General features: G+C 43.5%; 1 protein-coding gene across 3 annotated transcripts in view; it reads right to left on the minus strand.

Annotated features, from left to right (window-relative positions):
- Positions 1-1,400: 1,400 nt before the first annotated feature.
- The window catches only part of SLC22A16 (solute carrier family 22 member 16), a 97,028-nt gene continuing 74,689 nt past the window's right edge, over positions 1,401-23,739 (minus strand). For 2 of the 3 annotated variants that reach the window (XM_053302979.1, XM_053303056.1), the window contains exons 3-8: positions 18,002-18,119; positions 16,635-17,181; positions 4,838-4,965; positions 3,026-3,135; positions 2,809-2,908; positions 1,401-1,829 (exon numbers count right to left, since the gene is read on the minus strand). In XM_053302979.1, coding sequence (XP_053158954.1) covers positions 1,611-1,829; positions 2,809-2,908; positions 3,026-3,135; positions 4,838-4,965; positions 16,635-17,181; positions 18,002-18,119 — 1,222 coding nt within the window. In that variant the 3' untranslated portion in view covers positions 1,401-1,610. The remainder of the gene's footprint in view (positions 1,830-2,808; positions 2,909-3,025; positions 3,136-4,837; positions 4,966-16,634; positions 17,182-18,001; positions 18,120-23,739) is intronic. The other variant, XM_053303143.1, reaches the window with a different exon arrangement.

Consider the following 23,739-nt stretch of genomic DNA (forward strand, 5'->3'; position numbering starts at 1 on the left):
TAGGGGAGACTGTTAATGAAATCCACAAACCCCATCCCTTGTTCCCCTAAATCAGGCCCATCCCACAGAGGGGTCATCACAAACAGGCAAGGCAGCAGACTCCCTCTGCTTTCCCTGTTTTTCAAACACTAGGAAAACCTAGTATGTGTGAGAGGTATATGTGTGCAGAAACAGCCAACTGCTCTGTAGTATCAGTCATGAAATTAAAGACCTGTAGTCTTGAGCACTGCAAACGGCTCGAACATGTCCCTAGCTTTAGATGCATATCAAGTTCCTTATTGGTTATAAATGGATGTAGTATAGAGAGGATCTGTTCTGAATATGAAACCCTTCTGTGGTTTTGCTCATTTACTTGTATGGTCTTTAGGCACACAAGTGAAAGGCTTTGGTCTTCTTAGGGCACACCAAAGGCGAGACTTGGATGAGTTGAGAGAAGAAAAGCATATGTTGGATCAGTATCAGTTTTTAAGAATGTTTTCAAGTTTAGTTCAAAAGCTTTTTGTGCTGCTTTCCCCCAAACTTGTAGAGCAGCATGCAACTTTGTGTTAATTTAAGTGAAAGTAGGGAAGAAGTCTGGAGTGAGGAGTTTTTGTTTTAAAGGCAATCTGATTTTATTTGTGCTATAGGAACATTATAAAATAGATATATACTGCTTTCAGTGAAATAAGTTCACAAAGCATTTTACATACCCAAAGGAATGAGAAGATGATTTCCTGTCCCAAAGGGGCTCACAATCTTAGAACACAATGGAGACACCAGCAATAGCCACTGAAAGACACTATGCTGAGTTGAATGGGGGCAGCTTTTCTCCCTCTGCTAAATGTAAAAGAGCCACCCTTTTAAAAGTGGCCTCTTTGCTCAGTTAACAGGAGATGACTAAATCCAGTGCTTGAATTCTCGGGAAAGATTACAAAGAGTAAAAACACTCAACTTGCAATGTTTGGTTTCCCTAACAAATTATGGCTGACTACATTTATTCAAGCAAGTCCCACTGAAATTAAAATGACAAGTTAGGCATGTCTAACTTGTCTTTTTTAATTTCAGTGGGGCTTCAATTAGTAAATTCAGTCAGGATGTCAGCCACTTTATCCAACATTCAAGGAGCCTGTGTATGCCTTGCACATTCTACAAATTTATATAATTAGACTGTCTCCATCAGAGCTGTGGCCTAGCTTCTTATTCTTCTAAAGTGCTCACATTTCTAAGCAATGGACCCAGTGCTTAGAAAACTGAATCCTGCATTTTCCATTTACTAAGAGATCACTGCAATAGATTGAGAGGGGTTTTGTATGTATAAATACTGAATGCTTTGGAACATGAAGATATCAGTTCACAATCCAGGCTTGTGGTTGGCAAGAATTGACAAGTTATTTTAAATGAGGTGACCAAGAAGGCTGGCGGGGGGCGAGAAACTTTCTTTTAATGAATCTCAAAAAGTGTTAAGATTAATTACTGTTTGGATATTAACAGGTTCTTCAGAGCATCTCTAAAAGATGTTCTACAAATTCTTATGTCTCCCTTGTTGAGAAGGCAAAAGAGTATACAGACTGCTGGTTATTGCAAATAAAGGTGCACAATACAATATGGTAACTAAAATGAAAGTGACCGTCTTATTCATTCACACCATGCGTCCCTGGACTCAGCATCTCTATCTTTTCTAATGCTGCATCACTCTGTGTTGGCAGAGATTTTTCTGAATCATTGACTTTGTTAACATGGTCATCGAGTTCTGCAGCTTCTGCCCAAGTATTTGTCAATGGTTTCCCAAGGGTTTCTGGCAGCATCAGCGTTAATATCCCACTCAGAAAGCCCACGATTCCAACAATCAACTAGAAGAAAACAGAATTGCATGCAACTGAGGGATATAAAGTAGAATGAAAAGTGAAGCAAGAGAGTTTTATTATTAATGTTGAGCCACAATAAGGGAGGGAGCACATTTTGTGCCTCCTTTCAGCTCTGCAAGAAGTGTTCCCCTTTGATTTTTTCCACACCTCTTTGGGAAAGTGCAAGGGAACAATGCTGGGGAAAGCAAGAACATGTCCCCATTGCTGAGGCAATCTGGCTAAATCATCCTTATCTAGGCACATGTAGTTGACTAGTTGCCATAAAACATCAGTGGGGATGCACATTCAAATATATGGTAGGCAGAACATCCAGCTTCACCTCACCCATCCCTCTCTCCGTGCCATCACTGCTCCAGTTTGCTTGCATGCCATCTCCTAGTCCCAGCACTGCTCTTACAGAAGAGTGCTTTTCTTGAAGCTTCCTTCTCCATTGAGAAGACAGCAAGTGATGGACAGGTGAGCTGCAGCAGTGGTGGTGCAGACAAAGAGACAGATGAAATGAAGCCAAATGCAGTGGGCAGGCAGAGCACACCGAGAGACAGATGAGACATGCCTGGGGCAGGAGCGGTCAGGGCGGAGACTTGCAGCCACCACCACAGTTCCCTGTAATAGAGACTCTCATGTTGTTGACTACAACTCCCATAATCCTCAGCCAAAGCCCAATGCAGCTGGGGATGCTGGAAATTATTTATTGGATTTATATACCATCCTTCCAAAGGTGGCTCAGGGTGGTTTACATTAAAATCAAAGAACAATTAAAATAAAAAAAACCAATTAAAACGAAAACTAATCAATAACATCTGGGAATCCCTGTTACAAGAATCACTGCTCACCACCCTGTGGCCATGTGCCAGGGGAGCCACCCCAGGCAAGCAGAGAAGCTGGCTGTCCTCACACTAAGCCACCCAATGCCCAACAGACACTTGGTGCAGTCAAGCCTGGGGCACTTAAAATAGGCACTTACTTGAGGCATGAAGATCCAGACACTTGACAGATAGACACAGAAAGGTGCCACCACACTCCCTACCCGGCACATCATGCTCCCGCTTCCAACAGCAAGGGACCTGAACAGTGAAGAGACCACCCATTTCTGAATCAAGACTGTTCGAGCAGAATGCAAGTTTACAAAGCAAAACTAGAAGGCAACGTTCTTGATGGAAGAAAACACATTTTGACCTTACCTTACAACTGTTGGATATAGCTCTGCTGTGTATAGATAAATAAGGCCGAATGCAATACCGATTGCAAACTTTCCAGCCATATTTGCTACAATAATTAATATTTTGAAATCCTGTTAGGAGAAAACAGAATGTATAAAGCACAAAGGAAATGGGCTCCTTTATGTACATGTTTTTCTCTTTTATATTCCAGAATTCAGATCACCAGCACAGTTGTTCTCTAAATGCTAAGAAATATGTAATGCATATGTGGTAGGTTATAGTACATAATGGTCAAGTTTCTTTTACTACATAGTGTGATGCCAGCACTGTGTTTAATCATGGGTAGGCAACACTTTTTACATAAAGGTTTATTGTGAACCAAAAGGCTGCAGTTTTATTTCTTAAACTTCATCTAAACATCTGTACCATCACCATTTGTAAGATAGCAACATATCTGTTGCATAGGTCTAATACTGCCACTATTAAATACAAAAAGATCCAAAATTTACCCTCAGGTCTTTTAAATCATGGCTTTAGCTATTATTTTCAACTGGTTGCAATGTCCGTCCTATGGGCCATCCCAAGATATAATCCCAGAATTGCTGTGTTGACAACACACACTATTGTCAGATATTATGTGGCAAAGAACTGGGCTGAGAGATGCAACGGGGTGGGTTGGGGAAAATTAAAATTTCCACTCCATCTGAGAATGCATTTGGGTCCCTGCAAGGTCAGCTACACTGACACACTCATCCAAGCCAAACATGTACTGTACAAATGGCACTTTACAACTGGGGGGGAAGCATCACATGATGGATTTGATATTCTTGCCTTGTACTGGATGTCAAGGACCAGCTGCTGAAGAGACCAGGCAAGGCAGTTGCAGATTGGGGCAAGTGACAAATTGGCTGCTTTCAGCCATCTCACCTGGCCTGGGGTGCACTGCCGCTGCCTGCGCCCAATTTTGCTCAGTGATGTTGCTGCCACCGCCACCGCCACCATTCTTCTCCACTTCCTTGTTTGTTTGTCCTGCCCAACCTTGCCTTTTCAAAAAGTAGTAGCAGGAAGCACCTTTAATTCCTGGCTGCTCCATGCCATCCTCTGCCTTTTGAAAAGCTATCACCACCACCAGGTAAGGGAAGACAGTGAAAAGGGAACAGCGGTGGAGCTTGGGTGTGTGTGTGTATAGAGATTCTTGCCTTGTGTTGTAATTGGCAGAGGGGCTTGGGGGACAGGAAGTGCTGGCGGGGCTTTGTGGGCAGGGCAGGAATTGGCAGTGGAACTTGGGAGGCAGGAATTGGCAGTGGGGCTGAGGTGACAGCTGGAATCACCAAGCAGAGCTTTGGAGAAGAAAGATTCAGCAGGAGGGGAGGGGAGGCGAGTAATGCAGCATGTGCTGTGGAACATAGGAAGCTGCCATATACTGAGTCAGTCTAACTAGCTCAGTATTGTCTTCACAGACTGGCAGCGGTTTCTCCAAGGTTTCAGGCAGGAATCTCTCTCAGCCCTATCTTGGAAAAAGCAGAGAAGGAGCTTGGAACCTTCTGTGCTCTTCCCAAAGCAGCTCCATCCCCTGAGGGGGATATCTTACAGTGCTCACACTTCTAGTCTCCCATTCATATGCAACCAGGGCAGATCCTGCTTAGCTAAGGGGAAAGGTCATGCTTGCTACCACAAGACCAGCTCTCCTCTCGTGGTGAAAGGGTGGAGGGCAGCAGCTCACCACACCATTTTAGATACTGACAAAGCTTGAGCTTGACCTATGAATGTTGCTACCGATACATCAGAACAAGGCTCACTATGTGCGTGAGGATTTCAGTGCACGTCACTAACCTGAGGTATCAGCATCACTAGAGCACAGATCACAGCACTCAACAGGAGGAACGGGATCAACGTGTTCCTTCTTCCCAATTTCTCCATGCCTATGCAAGCAAAGACATATGCAGGAAGCTCCACAGCACCTGCCATTAGATAATTCACATACAAATATCTTAAGAAACAACCCAAGGCTACTTACATTCTTCTTCACTACTTTGATTTGCTCTCTAAAAATAGCTCTGCTTAAAGGAGATGGTGAAGCACAGAAGTTAAAGGGATTCATTTGCTCTAGGAAGCTCTCTGGCGGTATTGGAAGGACGTTTTGTGAAGGTGCCCTACGATCAAAGATTATGCCCCTGCCAGAACGGTGAAGTGGAGACTACGGAACATCTGATGCTGAAGTGCAGACTTTATACTGAATTAAGGGGAAAGCTTCTCTCCCTACTACTAACTCATTACAATTCTATTTGCCCTTCTGATGGGGACAAGGTCTTTTTCCTGCTTACTGCTAGGTCAGAGTATGCTTACAGGAGGGTAGCAAAATTTCTCTTCAAAGCAAGCAAGATTCGGTTTAGAGTGACTGAGGCACGAGATGCTGGGTTGTGCACTTCAGATTAACCGGTTTTATTTGAACGAAATTAGCCATGTATACGGTATTTGAAGATATTAATGTTTTATGTATTTTATGTATTTACTGCTGTTGTTGTTTCTTTTTGCATTTATGCTGGCCTTGGGCTGAAATAAACAAATAGATACATACTAGGAAGCTCTTGGTTCAAATCTCAGTTCACCCTTAGGCAAGCTATTATGCCTCAGCCCCACTCATCTCCAATATGTGAATAACAAAACTAATTCTTGGATGTACAAGGAGTGAACATATTGTCAAGATAACGAATGTGAAATGCATTCAACACTCATCTTCCCACATTCTTGCCTCCTTAACCTTGTCTCACCCTTCCTCCCGCTGTTGTTTCCCCACTATCTACTTTAAATTGTAAGCTCACTGGGAGCAGGGACCTGTCTATGTCGCCTATGTATTCCTGCAAGATGCCAATAATATGTGTAGAAACAAAGGCTATGATAACCATCTTGCCCTTTGTATTAAAGAGTTACTCACAAATCACTCCTGCAATAACATGTTTAAAAAGAAAACAAAACAGGGCCCTGTGGCACCTGAAAGCCTTACACATTTATTGTGACATAAGCTTCCATGTGCTAAAGCACACTTCATCATCAGATGCTAACAGCAGACAAGAATTGCCTCTTAATTGGAACATCTGACAGACTAACATCCTCATCCTAATTGTATTCAAACAATGGGCACAACACAGTCAAATTGAAGTACAGTTGATTTCAATGGAAGTGATTTAAGTGCATGCCTAACTTTTCCAAGTTAAGGGCAAAGGCCTCAACAGTACTTGGTTGGCTTATGCCTCAAGCATTTAAAAGTGGGGATCTCAGCAGATTTCTACTGGATTTGGCACATTCCTTCTAAAAACATTTAATCAGCTACCAGCCTTGTGAAGTAGAGAAAGAAACATGGTTTTTTTGCTCAGCCTTTGGTCTGGCTTGGCCTGGCAGGATGGTCTCAGTTTTTATACACGGATGTTGGTCGACTTTTATTTATTGTATTTTAAACTGGTGATTTTATTGTGAGACTTTGCAATATATTTAACATTGTGAGGTTTTTTGCGGGGAGGGCATTATGCCAAAAAGCAGGGAAAATGTGTAAGAATAAATTCATAACAGATTCACTTTTGCAAGCTTATATATTGCCTAAAGAACTCAACACCTATTGCAACAAACCCCCACATAGTCGTGGTTCATTTTCTTGAGCAACTGATAATGCTATTTGGATGGCCCTCTGATGGAAGGGGCAGCCACGTCCTAGCCACTGCTTCAATTGCCATGGCACAGAGCTGTATGGCAGCAGCTACAGCAGCACCCCGGAGAGCTCTGGCACCCCCATTTGCCCCTCACAACTCCGGCTACCAGCATAAGTATGCAAGAGCAGCAGGTGGTCAAGGGCTTCTTCCAACACAACCAGGATGCTGTCTTAGGGGCTGTCGGCAGACCTGCATCCTTCCAGTTCTGAAAAAGCCCAGCAGGCAGTGCCTCTGTGCTGCATAAGAGCTCTTCCACAGCACTGGCACCTCAGCACAGTGCAAGGTGGTGGGGAGCATCCATTCCCATAAACAGAACCAGGAAATAAAACATTCTCTTGAATCCGTCCCGTCCTAGATTCTATACTATGCTTTTACACTTCTACACGTTGCCTCATTAGTGAGAATGGAGGGTTATTGGACAGGGCATAGGGAACACTGCAGCAAGGCAACAGCAGGAGATGACTGTGAAGGAGGGAGATGAGGAGATCTTCAAGGAGGAGAAAAATGTGTGGAAGAGTGTGACTGTCAGCAGCAGGAGAATCAGAAGGCATTCTGAAGCACTGGGGCTAAGAAATAGCTTTCGTCTCTTTCCAGCAAGAGTGATTCTTAATATCCTAATGGGGAACACCTACAGCAGACTATGAGGAGAAAGATGGTTTCTCTCACCACCACCTGCAGGAAGAGGAGAAGAGTGGAGGTGGTTGGTGACTCCCTACTGAGAGATGCAGAGGTGACTATGTGCTGACCAGACCTGTTGGCTTGTGAAGTGTGTTCTCTTCCCAATCTGTAGATCCAGGAGGTCAAGGATATGTTGCCAAGTCTTTTCAAGCCCACTGATCATTATTCTTTCTTGCTCATCCATGTGGGAATGAATGACACTGCCAGCACAGCTATCAATGGATCACATCTGACTTTGAGGCTCAGGGGAGGAGGGTGAAGGACCTTGGGGCTCAGGTGGTACTCTCATCAATTCTTCCTGTAAAGAGTGGAGGACTACAAAGAGAGAGAAGAATACTTCAGGTGAATGACTGGCCATGTAGGTGGCACTGACAAGAGAGGTTTGGTTTCTGGGACCACAGTCTAAGCTTCCTTAATGATGGGCTACTGGCACAAGACGGTTTGCATCTCACGAGAACTGGGGAAGATGTGTTTGGCAGAAGCTTGACAAACTTGATCAAGTGGGTTTTAAACTAAACTCTGTAGGGGATGAGATAATAGCCCAAAGGAAAGCACAAAAGTACAAAGGATAGAGACTTGAGAGTTGCAGGAGAAAGTTGTGAGGAAACGCTACAGGGGAGTTGTGGGATTGCCTAGCAAATGCCACAATAAAATATTCAGAAAGACTTTGGGGGATAATATCCAAGCAAGATAAGACGGAGATACTCAAGGTGTGGGGTCAAAACTCAAGAGACAATCTTGATCTGCCTGTTCTGGATGGGTTCACACTTCCCCAGAAGGAACTGGTACGCAGTCTAGGGGTGCTTCTGGATCCAAGTCTCTCCCTGGTGTCCCAGGTTGAGGCAGTGGCCAGAGGTGCCTTCTATCAGCTTCGGCTGATACGCCAGCCGCCGTTTCTTGAGACAGATGACCTCAAAACAGTGGTACATCTGCTGGTAACCTCCAGACTGGATTACTGCAATGCGCTCTATGTGGGCCTGCCCTTGTATGTAGTCCGGAAACTACAGTTGGTCCAGAATGTGGCAGCCAGGCTGGTCTCTGGGTCATCTAGGAGAGAACATATTACACCTGTATTGAAGGAGTTACACTGGCTGCCGCTATGTTTCCGGGCAAAATACAAGGTGCTGGTCATAACCTATAAAGCCTTAAACAGCTTGGGCCCTGGGTATTTAAGAGAACGTCATCTTCACCATGAACCCCACCGCCCACTGAGATCATCAGGAGAGGTCCATCTGCATTTTCCACCAGCTTGTCTGGCAGCTACTCAGGGATGGGCCTTCTCCCTTGCTGCCCCAAGGCTTTGGAATGCGCTCCCTAGTGAAATAAGAGCCTCCCTATCTCTGACAATTTTTAAAAAGTCTTTAAAGACACATCTGTTCACCCAGGCTTTTAACTGATATTGTTTTGATGTTTTAATGTTGTTTTTAGAATATTGTTTTTTTTTTTAAATTAAACTGTGTTTTAAATTTATTGTTTTTGTTTTTAACTACTGTTTTTTAATCTTCTTGTAAACTGCCCAGAGACATAAGTTTTGGGCAGTATAAAAATATGTTAAATGAAATAAACAAACAAATAAATAAATGAATGAATAAAATAAATAAAGTGATATTCATACACTAATGCACAGAGCATGAGAAATAAACAGGATAAGCTTGAATTTCTAGTACAGGAAGATACAACTTGAATTGTATAATAGAATTAGTGAGATAACTCCCTGGATTGGAATGTAGCAATTAAAAGAATATAACTTGTTCAAAAAGCATGAAACAGAAAGGGAGTACTACTACTAGTAGTAGTAGCAACAGCAGTAGTATCTGTTAAAAAAAAAAGTGTGCCCCTGTACAGAAATCCATGAGCATGAACAGGAAGAACATCTGGGCAAAAATAAATGAAGAAAATAAAAAGAAACTGTGTAGCTGGAGTCTCCTGTCGAAGAGGGGATGGGTATGATGCTTTCCTGAAACAAATTACTGATGTTTCAAGGGAGCAAGAATTAGTCGTAGAGGGGGATACCCTCAAATACCCTGATATTTGTTGGGAGACAAATTCTGCTAAGCAGTCTCCAGATTCAGGACACACCTTGCTGACTGCCACTTATTTAATAATGTGGAGAAAAACAAGGGGATTGGCTATCCTTGACTTGAAGCTAACCAACAGAGAAGAGTTGGTCAATGAAGATGAACTAGTGGGAACTCTGAGCAAAAGGAACCATGTAATGCTGGAATTTTTCGTCTTGGGGGAAGCTAAAAGTGAGCATAGTCCTAGAATCATAGATTTTGGAGTTGGAAGGGACCTTGGAGATCTTCTAGTCTAACTCTCTGCAGGAATCTTCTACAGCATCCCTGGCAGATGGCCATCCTCTGCTTTGAAAACCTCTAGCAAAGGAGAGCCAACCACGGCCCAAGGCAAACTGCTCCACCATTAGTCTCTTACAATTAGGAAATTCCTTCAAACATCTAGCTTAAATCTCCTTCCTGGCCATTTCAAATCAGTAGTTCTAGTCCTGCCCTCAGGAGTGACAGAGAACAAGTCAGCTCTTCCGAAGTCAGGGGTTCCCAACCTGTGGTACTCCAGATGTTGCTGAACTACAACTCCCATCATCACCAGCCACAATAAATTGTAGCTGGGGGTGATGGGAGATGTAGTTCAGCAACATCTGGAGAACTACAGGTGGGGAAACCCTGTTCTAAGTAATAGCCTTTCAGATATTTGAAGACAGCAATCATGTCTCCTTCTCTCCTCCAGGTTAAACATAACCAGCTCCTTTAACCATTCATCATACAGCTTGGTTTGCAACCCCTCACCATGTTGGTTGCAATCCTCTGAACCAGTTTATTGATATCTTTTTTGATGCCCAGCACTGGTCAAAAGATTCCAAATGAAGGCTGACCAGCATACAATAGAGTAGAAACAGCTACTTCTCATGATCTGGACATCATGTCTCTGTTAATGCACCCACAGACTGCATTTGCTTTTTCAGCTGCTGCTTCACATTGCCAGCTCATGTTCAACTGGTGGTCCACTAAGATGTCTACATCCTTTTCACATGTACTGTTGCTAATCCAGGTCTCCCCATCCTAGGATTTTTCTTACCTAAATGCAGGACTTTCCATCTGTTTCTGTTGAAATTCAACTTGCTGGTTTGGCCCAGTGTTTGAGCCTGTTATGATAGTTTTGAATCTTGATTCTGCCTTCTAAGGTATTAGCTATTCCCTCTCATGCAACTTTGTATCATTTCCTATTTTATCAGCATTTCCTCCAGGAGGGCCCTGACTCCTTCCATGTCATTTATAAAAAATATAAATCCTATAGCACTCCATTTGAGATGGGTTAAGGTGGAGTCATTAATAAGCATTTGTTGAGTACAGATTTTCAACTGGCTGTAAATCCATCTAAGGGTAATGTCATCTAACTTGTATTTTGCCATCTTGTCAACAACAATATCATGGTAGACTTTATCAAATGCTTTGCTGAAATCAAATTACTCTATGTCCATGACATTCCCATGATCTACTAAACTAGTAACTCTATAAAAAGAGAGAGATAAGATTAGTCTGACATGACCTATTTTTGATAAACTCATGCTGGCTCCTAGTAATAACCACATTCTATTCTAAGTTTTCACAGACGATTGCTTAAGAGGATCTTGCCAGGTGTCGATGTCAAGCTGATTGGTCTGTAGTTTTCTGGATCTTCCCTTCTCCTATTTTAAGATAGGGATTTTGTCTGTCTTCAGTTTTCTTGAACCTCATCCATTTTCCAGAAGTTCTTTTCTTTCCAGAAGTTCATTGATTACAGACAGTGAGCAACATGCAGACTAGTTATTCATGAACAAGCACCACTGAAATGAATGAGACCCATTAATTTCAATAGGACTTAGTCATAAGTAACTTACCCATGGATGTTGTGCAGTGGTTCTTAGATCACATCTGCAAATTCCTTCAGTATCTAGGATATAATTCATCTGGCCCTGGAGATTTAAATTCATTTGAAATAGCTTTTTGTTCTCCCACTTTCTCTTTATCTGTCTTTAATAACTATTCCTTCCTTTCTTCACCAGTGTCACTGTTGCCAGCTTGGGCCCTTTTCCTTTGAGGGAAAAGATGAATGCAAAATAGGAATTCTGCAGTTGTGCGTTTGCACTACTGTTTGTTACCATTTCACCGTCTTTTCCAAGCAAGAGACCTCATCGTTTCCTTAACTTTCCTCTTGTTTTTAACATAACCGAAAACTCCTTTGTTGTTTTAGGCATCCCTCACAAGCCTCAGCTCATTCTGAGTTTTAGCCTTCCTGACACCTTTGTTTATATGTCCTTCTTCCATTTCTTATTCATGTCCCTTTTGCTTCTCAGCTTTTCTGAAAGTTCTCTGTTCAGCCACACTGGTTCCTTTAGATACAGTATCTCCCATTTCCCCTCCTCATGGGAATTGTTTAGAATTGTGCTGTCAGTATCTTGCTTTTCAAAATCTCCCATCACTCTTAGACTCTTTTCTTCTTTAAAATTTCTAGCCAAGAGTTCCTACCTAATTTTCCTCTGTGCTCGTTAAAATCAGCTTTCCTGAAATTCAGAGTACGTTCAACTATTCTCAGTCCCCTGTCCCTTGATATCATGAATTCCAAGATAACATGGTCATTCCCCCCACTCCGTGTGTTCCTGCCACTTTCACTTCATAACCAATCATTCCCGATTATAGGCTATTAGTATGGACTAACTCCAGGATAGCTGACCCCCTTGTTCCTCCTTCTACTTTCTGAAAGATGAAGTTGAAGTCTGGAAGAAGAAGAAACAAGACAAGTCAAGAATTTACTAGACATCTCATTCTTAGTAGGGTTATGCCAGAGGCGTAACTACGGAAAACGGCGCCCAGGGCAAACACTGAAATTGCGCCGTGCCCCCCCGCCCCCCCAAGTGCCCAGAGCCTTTGGATGGATAGGGTGGTAGTTGTAATAAAAATAATAATAAATACAACTTACCACATTTTTATTTTTGTTTTTGTTTTTTCCTCTCCTAGCAAGAGAGAGCCTAGCCCTACAGGAGGCAGCCGCCTGCTGCCGTGTGTGTCCTCCGAGGGGATGGCTGTGGGCGGTGGGGGAGCAAGCGGAGTCCGGACTCGTCCCCATAGCGGCGGCCGCCACGGTCCACCAGAGCAATGCCGAGACCTGCCGTGTGGCCCGGCAGCACTAATCAACTGAGATGGGGCAGGAGCGGGGGTGAGCAAGTGGCAAGAAGCAAGGTCCTTGACTTGCGGCGGCGGCCGCTGCCGGCGCAGCAGATGTAACATAGAGCGCGACGCCGAGGCCTGCCGTTCGGCCCGGCGTCGCTTCTGAACTGCAAGGCACGCCTGCGCGCCAAAGCTTGAAACTGCGCAGGCGCGCCTTGCAGTTCAGAAGTGACGCCGGGCCAAAAGGCAGGCCTCGGCGTCGCGCTCTATGTTACATCTGCTGCACCGGCAGCGGCCGCCGCCGCAAGTCAAGGACCTTGCTTCTTGCTGCTTGCTCACCCCCGCTCCTGCCCCATCTCAGTTGATTAGCGCTGCTGGGCCACACGGCAGGTCTCGGCATTGCTCTGCTGGCGGCCGCCGCTATGGGGACGAGTCCGGACTCCGCTTGCTCCCCCGCCGCCCACAGCCATCCCCTCGGAGGACACACACGGCAGCAGGCGGTTGCCTCCTGCAGGGCCAGGCTCTCTCTTTAATAAATTTTTATTTTAAAAATGATTTTTTTCGGTAAGGGAGGGGATCGGCGGGGGGGTCGTGGCACTTTTTGGCGCCCCCTCCTCAAGTGGCGCCCAGGGCACGTGCCCTGCCTGTCCCCCCATCATTACAACCCTGGGTTATGCACAAACCGGCGTTGGGCCAGTTTGGAAGTGGGGGAGGGGTTACCTTTAAGGAGTGGAGAGGTGCTCATCCCCCCCCCACCCGCCACGTTTCTCCCACCGGCGCTGTCATGAAAACTGTTGGTGAGGGGCAGCAGCATACCTCGTTGCTGCCCCGGCCAGTGTTGGACAGGAAGTGGCCAGTGCACACACGTGAGGTGCACAGGCCACTTCTGGTCCCATGCTGGCTGGGGCAGCAAGGAGGTCCGCTGTGGCCACATGCCAGCGGTTTTCATGAAAGTGCCAGCGGGGGAAATGCAGGGCGGGATGAGCACCCTCCCCGCTCCTTAAAAGTAAACCCCACCACCACCAAACTGGCCCGGACCTGGTCCATGCACATCCCTGATTCTTAGCAGGGTTAGACTCCCAGTAGAGGACAGGATCATTAAAATTCCCCATTATCATAGCAGCTCACTTTTTTGAAAGTTTGGTAATTTGGTTTATGAAAAGCATTGTCCATGTTTTCTGCTTGGCCAGGTGGTCTGCAACAAACTCCTACAATGATATCGCTTTTATTTCACTTTTTAAAATTTTTTACCCAGACACTTTGACAGAGCTCCCATGCTCAAATGCATGGATTTCTGAGCAAGTGTATACATTATTTAAATGCATAGCAACTCTCCTTCCCTTTCTGTTGAGTCAATTTCTTTTGAACAAGTTATAACTTTCAAGTACTATATTTCAATCATAAGTCCCATTAAGGTTCAGCAATACCTATCAGATCATATTTGCCTCCCTGTATTAGGATTTCAAGTTCATTCTGTTTGTTTCCAATGTTCTGAGCAGTAGTCTCCATCAGAAACCATGAGTATCGCCTCCTATGGCTACAGTCCAACATATACCTTGAATTTCAAAAAAGCTGATTTTAATAAGCTCAGACAAGTGCTAACTAGGGTTGCATAGCTGGATTAACAGGGAAAGGAGGCCAAGATAGATGGGAGTTCCTGAAGGGGGGGGGGAAAGGGAGATATCTTTTTAAAAAGCCAATGTGGCTGCACAAAAAGCTTTGTAAAGAACTGAGAAATGGAAAGAAGGCCAGATCACCAAAGAAGAATGCAGACAAGTAGTCCAGACTTGTAGGAACAGTGTCACGAAAGCTAAAACTCAGAACAAGCTGAGGCTATAGAAGAATGCTAAAAGCAACAAAAAGAACTTTTCCAGATACAGGTGGCCCTCATTATCCACGGTTCTGTTCTCACCTACAACTGCGAATAATGAGACCTTGAGTGAATGGGAATTGGGGGTGGGGTCAGGTTCTTGGAGCCTGGAGGTGAAAAAAAAAGTCTTTTAAAAAATCTTTAAAAGTGGAACTAAGAGCAATAAAGTAACATACCATGCTCTCTAGGTCTCCAGCTGTCTAGCAATGTACTCCCCAAACCCCAATTCCAACCATTTCCCACAAAAAAATAGGGGGATTTTAATTTTTTTTAAAAGAAAAAGTCACAAAATTGCTCCGTTCAGCAAAATGGTGGCCAGAAATGACCTTGGAGGTCATTTCCGGCCATCTAGGAACCATAGATAGGTGAAGATCAACTATTTTTAGATCCATGGATAATGAGGCCGGGTGCACATGGCCCAACCACAGATACGCTAAACTGCGGGTCCCGGGATTGCGGATAAGGAGGGCCACCTGTATGTTCAAAGGAAGAAGAGGAATGAAATGATAGATCTGCTGTTCAGTAAAGAAGGTACAATATGATCAGATAGCCAATTATGCAGACATGCTCAACTTTTATTTTGCCTCTGTCTTCTCCCAAAAGGGGAATCTTACAATCTCACAAAGACACCATGAGATTTGTCAAGAATAAATCCTGCCAGACAAATCCTTTTTTCTTGATCTAGCTTAGTGGATTGTGAGAATGCTCTCAGATCATTTACCTTGATTTCAGCAAAATGTTTGACAGCATTCCCCATGACATTTGGGGTAGCAAACTGGCTACATGTGATTCACAGCTAGTGGGACCAGCATACTAAAATAGTGCATATCAGTTGTTCCTCATCAAACTGGAGGGAGTTTTCGAGTGAGGTACCACAGGGCTCTGTTCTTCAACATTTATATCAATTATGTAGATGAAGGGGTGGATGGAATTCTTAACAAATTAACACAACACAAAACCGTGAGGAATATTTAACATCTCAGAAGACAAAGGTAAAAAACCTAAAATGACCTTGAAAGAATGGGAAATGGGTCTGAAACAAACAAAATGAAATTCAATAAACACAAATGCAAAGTTCTGCACTTAGACCAAAGAAAGGCAAGTGCATAGGTATAGGATGGGAGATACCTGGCATGGCAGTAGTACACGTGGAAAGGGTCTCAGGATTATAATCTGTCACAAACTGAACATAAGCCACCAGTGTGATATAGCTGCTAAAAAGGCTAATGCTATTTTAGGCTACATTAACAGAGCCATAGTGCCCAAGTAATGAGAAGTAATCAATCCACCTTATTCCACACTAGCCACACCTCTAGCAACAGAGATGATCAGGAGTCTCAAAAGCGAATCTATAAGGAAAGGTTGAAGGAACTGGGCACGTTTTGCCTGAAGAAGAAATAACTGCAGGAAGACAAAACAGCACTCTTCAAACCTCTGAAGTGGTGATACATAGAAGGGGAAAAGACTTGTTCTCTCTTGCTCCAGAGGAAAGGACAAGAACTAGTGAGGTTAAGTTACAAGAGGATAGATTTCTGAGGAATATTAGCAGGAATTTCCCAATGGTCAACAGTTCAACAATGGAACCAGTTACTTAGGAGGTGGGCGGGCTCTCCCTCACTTGATATCCTGAAGCAGCAGCTGGGCAGCCCTCTGTTGGGGGTGCTCTAGTCTGGATTTCCTGCGTCAAACTGGGAATTGGACTAGATCACCTATGTACCAGACCTTTTCAACTCTTATGATTCTATTGCACAGCACAAAAGAAAGGCCACACAATTCACACATTTACCATCTGGAAATCCGGCATGTACAGTGGGCTTGTCCCATCCACTGTGTGTGTGACCCAACAAATGGGATAGGGTATATGCACATACACTTGATTCCCTCAATCTTTTGACCCCTTATGTTGGAAATGGTTTGGGGGATGGGGCATACAAATACACAGATGTACATATGCACACTGTATCTTTGTTACACATTAGTTCGTCTGCACAGTAGCAGAGATACTGTGGCCTGATACCAATTGTGTGGGCAGGATTGCTGAAAGGCAACTGTGCAAACCAGCCCCAAACAAGGGCCCATTCATATGTGCGGTCTGCATGGATTAACAGGGCCTGCATATGGAAGTAACTGGTGATGGCGGTCATCATTAGATATTTATAAAATATATGTTTGTATTTCTGTTGCAAGTATAATAAATTACATCAAACAATATTTACCTATGAGAAACAGATTTAAATATTCATTGCCTCCAAGGTTCACGGAACTGAGGGAGAATACATAATATCCTAAACTCCCAGTGAACCAAACCAGCCAGACAGTAATGGTCCTTCTTGCAATTCGCCAGTTACGAAACAGATCTAAGATGCTGTGCTTCTTCATGGAAGAATGGTCGTTATCACCCGATCTGCTATTGACTAGATCATCTTGGACTGAACAGAGTTCAGAAATTTTACAAGGAGTGCTTACATTATTCCATCTTGCCATTACATTAATTACTTTTTGTGCTTCTTCATATCTTCCCTCCGTGAGCAGCCAGAAGGGTGTCTCTGGGAGCATCCAGCAGCACAAGACAAAGGGGAGAGTTGTTATGGAAAGGCATATCTGGTAGACCCACCAGGTCTCTGCCAAGTAGCCTACCAGGGCCACAACCATAATCCCCACTGCAAAAAATGCATGGACGTGCATAGATGCCCACGTGCGAGCCTTTATGCCAATATATTCAGTCACATAAACAAACACTACAACCAGATAGCCACTTGAAACCTGGGAGGAAAAACAGAAAGAAAAGGGCTTCAGACTACTCTCTTTGTAAAACAAGAATAGAAATAGGTGGCCTTTATTTCAAGGCTTGTAGCTGATCAAAGTTTCAAGGAGTCCATGATCTGTGATAACGAGGGAAATGGTGATCTAAGAACAAGTGAAGCAAGAGTGACGTATACAAATATCAGTTACAATTGAGCTACCCTGGTTAAATATCAGTTACAATCAAGCTACCCTGATTCAAATCTCCTCTCAGTCACGAAACTCACTGGGTAACCTGGGATTTGTCAGTCATCTCTGTCACCCTACCTTTCCTCATGAAGTTGTTGTGCAGAAAAAAATATTTTTCAAAAATTACTACAGTCCCATCTTGGCTGCCCTGAACCCCTGGAGGATATATGGAATACAAGCATCACAACAACAAAACACTGATGCACATGCTTGACCTTCTTACTGAAATCAGTTTAAAGCATTATTCAGCGCATTAAAGAAGGTCATTGAAAAAAGCTCTTATATAGTAATTAAAGTCAGCTTCTGTAATAAGGATAAGCAATATTCCTCAGCTTCAAAATAAGTGACGGATGCTCCTGTGTGTGCACCATGAAATCACTGGATTGTGATCTTAAGATTAAGCATTTGGGTTGAATTCATCTTTGACCCATTTCAATCCCATTGAAACACATTTAATTTAAATCCAGGTATTCTAGCTTAACTGGTTTTGCAAATGCAGTAACAGGGCACTTCTGGCAGGTTAACAACAAGGATCTTTTAACATAATAATGCTGTTTTTAAAATTAAAAATAGAATAAATGGGTATTCTTACCATTGCAAGGAGGAAGCGGACAATCACAAAACTATAGTAGTTAAATGTGAATGCCACTGCAACGCCAAAAATAAACTGTCCAATGCTTGTGAACCACAGGACCAGCCGCCTCCCCATTCTGCAAAGTCCAATAACAAGACAACCATAACAATCAATACTGCATGCAAGCACAGCATTAGAAAAGCATTTTCAGCTTGGAGGAACCCGCATTACCTGAATCAAAGAGCAACAATGAAGTTACAGCTATACTTTACTGCAAAGGTCCCAGATTTTATACTTGCTATTTCTACACTTCCAGGAAAGAACAAATACTTCTATACACCTTTTTAAACAAAAGGAACTACCTCTATTTTGCAATAAGCTCTATATATTTGTTCTATTGCAGAGCATAGATCTATCAATATAATGATCCCTTTGTACTTTTTACGGGCATCAGATTGACTTTTATTAGAAAATGTTTAGCATTTTATTTATAAAGCAATGCAGCAGTGAATAAAGTTTCCCTCCAAAATATGGCTGTGCACAATAGAAGGTGCAATTGTAATAGTAGAGGGAACATATCACTATATGCCAGTTCCTATGGGTTTGGGTAGAGTCCGGTTTAAAGAGTTATTACATTTACAACTGCCCAGAGTCAAATGAACAATATGAACCCATCTAGCCCTTTACTTCCTAACATGCACTTTACTTCTTTGGTAGCATCCATACTTTTGCTCTGATCCAGTAAGGGCTTCTATGTATGGTTTCCCCTACTGCATCAGGAATGGTACCTGCCAGCAGGTTCCAAGCATGTGGTTCCCACAGCTGGATGTTTGACCACATGGTCCTAACTGCTGCATGGATGATGCAGGGCAGATGGCTGGCAATGTCAGCCCTGTCAATGCCAACCCCATGTTTGGAGTTGCAGGGGGTAGGGACTGAATTCAGGCCTCGTAGCCCCCTCCTTCCCCAACAGCTGATGATTACTGCCAGCTTTGGCAGCACCAATGCCCCCTGCAAATGTGCTGAGCCACAGGCAGCCTTTGCAGACATGTGCACCCAGCAGAGCAAGCCAGCTCACTGCTGTGTGTATGTTCCTTTGGCCCAGTCCCAGGACACTGGGCCAAAGGCTTTTGGATGTTGCTTCTTTTCCCAAGGTAGTGTTTTTATCATTGCAAAAGATACCCATACACATAGAGACATGGGCTCTTGCAAAAAGTACCCCAGCATGGAAACAAGATTACATAAGATGTTTGCTTTGTTATAGCTCCTTATGATCACAGCTGCTCTTCCAGCTGTAGGCATGCTCCTTCTCTCCATGGAGGTCAGCTCCAGAATCAGCAGGCCTTTGAGAAGCCGGAAAGTGAGAACCACAAGACCAAGACCACCGACTGTTTGAGGAATCTACATTATTTTGCTATTTTTTCTCTCTTTTTAAACCTCCCTGCTCCCGCCATCTGCCCCTTTGAAAATCCAGTACGTGATGGAGGAGATGCAGAAGTGGGAAAAACTTGTCCAAAAAAGGTTCTATGCTGGAGTGAAAATAAGGGCCCAAGGACAGATCTGTGTGCTTGCAATGGGGCAAGCAAATGTGAAGGGCCGGGGTTTCTCAGCCACTTTTATTCTCTCTCTCCCTATAAATTATCTCTTATTTTTAGCTTATCCTCCACCATTCCCTAAAGTTACTAATATTCATTATTTACGACCTGATTCCTGTAACATATTGCACTGAAACTGCAGCTCATAACATTGGGCTTCAAGGGTTTCTCTCCTGCACAAGGGGTCTAACACGAGTTCCACTAAGAACGCAGCAGCTGTCACTAGAATTACCATGCAGTGTTCTAATCATATTGCTCACATCACCTTGGAATATCTTGAGGCATATAACTGCCATTCATTCATTCATTCAACATTTTATATCCCGCTCTTCCTCCAAGGAGCCCAGAGTGGTGTACTATATACTTAAGTTTCTCCTCACAACAACCCTGTGAAGTAGGTTAGGCTGAGAGAGAAGTGCCCAGAATCACCCAGCAAGTCTCATGGCTGAATGGAGATTTGAACTCGGGTCTTCCTGGTCCTAGTCCAGCGTGGTCTAGCACAGGGGGTTCTCAGCCTTGGGCCCCTATATGTTACCGGATTACAACTGCCATCATTCCCAGTCACGATGGAATAGTCAACAGCAACTCTGGGGACCCAAGACTGGGAATCTCTGTGTCAGCAGACAGGAAGACCTAGGTTCAAACGGTTATTCAATCATGACATTCTCTGTGTGATGGAGTAAATCTACAAAGTGGAAGGAGGTACCCCTCCTGGTCCCCTTTCTCTTGCAGCTTGATCATAGAAATATCTACTTAAGAGTAAGTATTATTAATGGGAGGGGGTTGTTAAAAGTCATTTAATTGTTTTTGTATTGTTCTATGTAGCCTGCCGTACTCAATGGAAAGGTAATTAAGACTGCTTGCATTAAAAAAACCCTTTTGTCCTGACTGTAGTCAATTTGAAGTATTTTGGTGTCTCATTGATTTCAGTGATAGTCCTTGCTTCAAAACTCCCACAAGTCTTAGAGCTTAAATTTTTTTGCCTTTGGCAAAAAATATGGCTAAAGGCAAATACGCACAATAGTATTACCTGTCCCGAGTTCATGGGATAGGCTAGCTACATAATAAAAACTGACATTTTTTGATTAATTCAAGAAGATCTATATTCTTCAGATGGGACTAAAGAGGCCCATCAGTTTTTAATCTCAGGGGGAAAAGAGATCTGCTAAATGAGCAGAACATGCTGTACACAAACAACAGAAGGGGCAAAGACCAAAAGCTAAATGGAAAAGAAAACAATGAATTTCTGGCAGAGATAACAATATACTAATGGAGCAACCCTTTACTGTGCTTCATGATAGTGGTCTGTAAAACAGAGATGACATATGGACTATCTTGACTAACAACAAACATATGGGGAATGTCTCTTTTATTGCCCCCAAACATACCCTTCTCTTCCTCATCAGCAACATGTGGATACTATATTTCTTAATTATTTCCTAGGACTTAAAGATAAAATATAGATATTTAATGCACTATTGACCATATTCAGAATAAAGTAATACAGACTCCTCTTCACTAATCCTTTCCCAATGCAATAGTTAATAGCTTTTGAATTCAAAATAGTGAAGGATTAATAACACACCTCTGTATTATTAACTATTAATTCCATGGTCAATTCTAGCAAGTTATTTAAACACCAGGTTTTGTAAGGCTTTAGAATGATGAGAAGTGATCGCCTGCCTTCTTGTTTTTTTCTAAAAATTCTTAAATTGAGTAAGATTATTTTTATTCATTGCCTTAGACAATTTGGAATGGAAAATTTTTGAGCATCTGGCTAATAAGGAGGCTATAAAAAGTGAAGCTGAGCAATCTAATTTTCATTGTTCTGTTGAAGTAAAGAAAGAAAAGTTTAGGTAATGGTTTTAGCTTAGTGACAGTGGGTCAGTCTCAAAGCCTAGAACAGACCCATATTGACAGCCAGGGTGGTACAATGGTTCAAAGTGTCAGACTAGGACTTGAGACACCAAAATCCCTACTCATGTATGTTGAAACTCACTCGGTGATCTGGGGCCAATCACTTTCTCTCAGTCTAGCTGTTGTGAAGATAAAGTAGGAGGCAACCAAATAGACCACCCCGAGGAGGCAGCCAAATAGACCACCCCGAGTTCCTTAGAAGGGCAGGAGAAACATTAATAAATAAAGTAAATATGGTGTGTTGCACCTCCTCTCCTAGAGTGCAGAGGTGCATGGTGAAGTTAGTGCCCATTTTTCCAGCCTATGGCAGCTATTCAGCCATATACTGCACCCCACTTACATCTGAGATTCTCTTGGTGTTTGGTTTGTTGGGACAGCAAAAGCCATCTACACTTTTACTGCTGAACTCAGTGAGCAGAACCAGAAGGTGGGGTAGTGGAATAGAAACAGAGCAAATAAGGCAATTGGAGGAACAGCAGCAGGGTAACAGAGCATGTGAAGAGGTGTGAGAGCAGGAGTGCAAGACACAAAATAGAAGGAAACAGAGGTGAAGATGCAGAGAGGCCCAAGGGGTCGTGGAAAGAGAGAAATGAGGGCAGCAGGCACAGGCATGCAGAGGGAAGAAAGCACTAAGTGGGTATAAAGTATAAATATGGGGTGACAGCTTTTAATAGAAATCATCTGGAGTCAGAAAGGAGCAGTGAGGTAGTCATGTTTGTGGAACAGCTACACCAACATGGGTTAAGAAGAAGAGATTGGCTTAAAGATTACCAACCTGCTTTTCCAAGGCTAATATGGGCCTCCCAAGTTAATAAAAACATACAAGGTCCTCAGTGTAATGTGAACTGCGTACCTCTGGCAAAAAAAAAAGTTTTTAACAAGCATGAATGTCTAAAACGTCAACAGACTTGTATTGTTTTTCAATTTTCCCTCAGGGTCAGTTCTTCCATGAGGTGAGGAGGCCACCTGGAAGGCAAACTTTTGGGGTGCCACTGGGGTGGGAAAATGCCCCCTACCACCTCACCTGCCTCTCTCTGCCACCCATCACCACGTGAACAGTTCTTTGCTGAAAGGTGCCATACAGCTCGGCAAAGGGTCACTCCACAATGCCCTTCCTCCTCCACTCCCACTCTGTGAAAAGGTGAGGCAGGCAAAGGGAACAGAATGAAGTGGACCAAAGGTAGCAGAGCGGAGATGCTCTAGGCCAGCATTCTAATCCTCTGGCTCAAAAAACATCCACTCCATTGTAAATGCACTGAACAGACCCTGCTTGGAATCCTGCCACCTCCCAAGCACTAAGACACTGTTGGACCTCCTTAGATTAGGTGCCACCCCAGTAGCCATGAAAGTCAATCCAGCATAGTGACGGCCTTACTGTGGCTTAGAAGCTCATTTCTCAGCCTGAGATTCACCTCTTCCCTGTTGAGGGTTTTCTTCTCATCTCAGCAAACAGGATAGGTATTAACTCTTTCTCTTCTGCTTCCCTCCTTTCTCTCTCTTTTCAAATTCACTGACACTTTCCTCACATAAGCTTGACTTTAGTCATCTCTCACTCCCGCTCTCCTAATTGAAACAGCCTTCAGATTCACTCTGTTCCAACCACTCTAGCAGCCAGTATTGAACACCTATGTTTTCTCATCTAATAAGAAGTATTTATTTCTTTTGAAAAGTCCTGACTGTATGCCCCTTGGGGTACTTCATGGGATGTTTCACTATCCAAAGGTTATGCATCCTGTTCTTTTGGCATTGGCTAATCTGGGCCTGCTTTACTGGATGAACAGCTGCCTGCTTCCCAAGCTGATTCGAGTTGACTGCAAAAGTGAATGGTTCCCCTAGATTCTGAGTAAATCCCCTAATTTCAAAGCATAATACCCCAAAATTTGATCTGGTGTCCCTTCCTTGACCTGCGAACTAGGCGCACACATGTATGAGAGGTACGAGTCTTAGGAAGAATGATAATGCACCAGCTATCCAGTTAGGACATCCTGCGATTCAGACTCTGTGGCTTGTTCCATGGATGAGCAGCTATGTCCTGGGGGTGGGGGTTGAAAAAGATGGCCTGTTCCAGGTGGGCACTGTGCTGGTTTGTTGTTATGGTAGTCATAGTGCCCGAGAGCCTGGCTGAAATGAGAAATCATACAGGTGCACTGCCACATGCTAAGTTCTCCTTGCCTATCTGGTATCATGTCTAAATTGTCCCAAGTGTGAGGCACTGACAGGTGAACTGCAGGCATCCACAAATCC

The sequence above is a fragment of the Hemicordylus capensis genome, chromosome 1, assembly GCF_027244095.1.
Source record: "Hemicordylus capensis ecotype Gifberg chromosome 1, rHemCap1.1.pri, whole genome shotgun sequence".
Taxonomy (NCBI): domain Eukaryota; kingdom Metazoa; phylum Chordata; class Lepidosauria; order Squamata; family Cordylidae; genus Hemicordylus; species Hemicordylus capensis.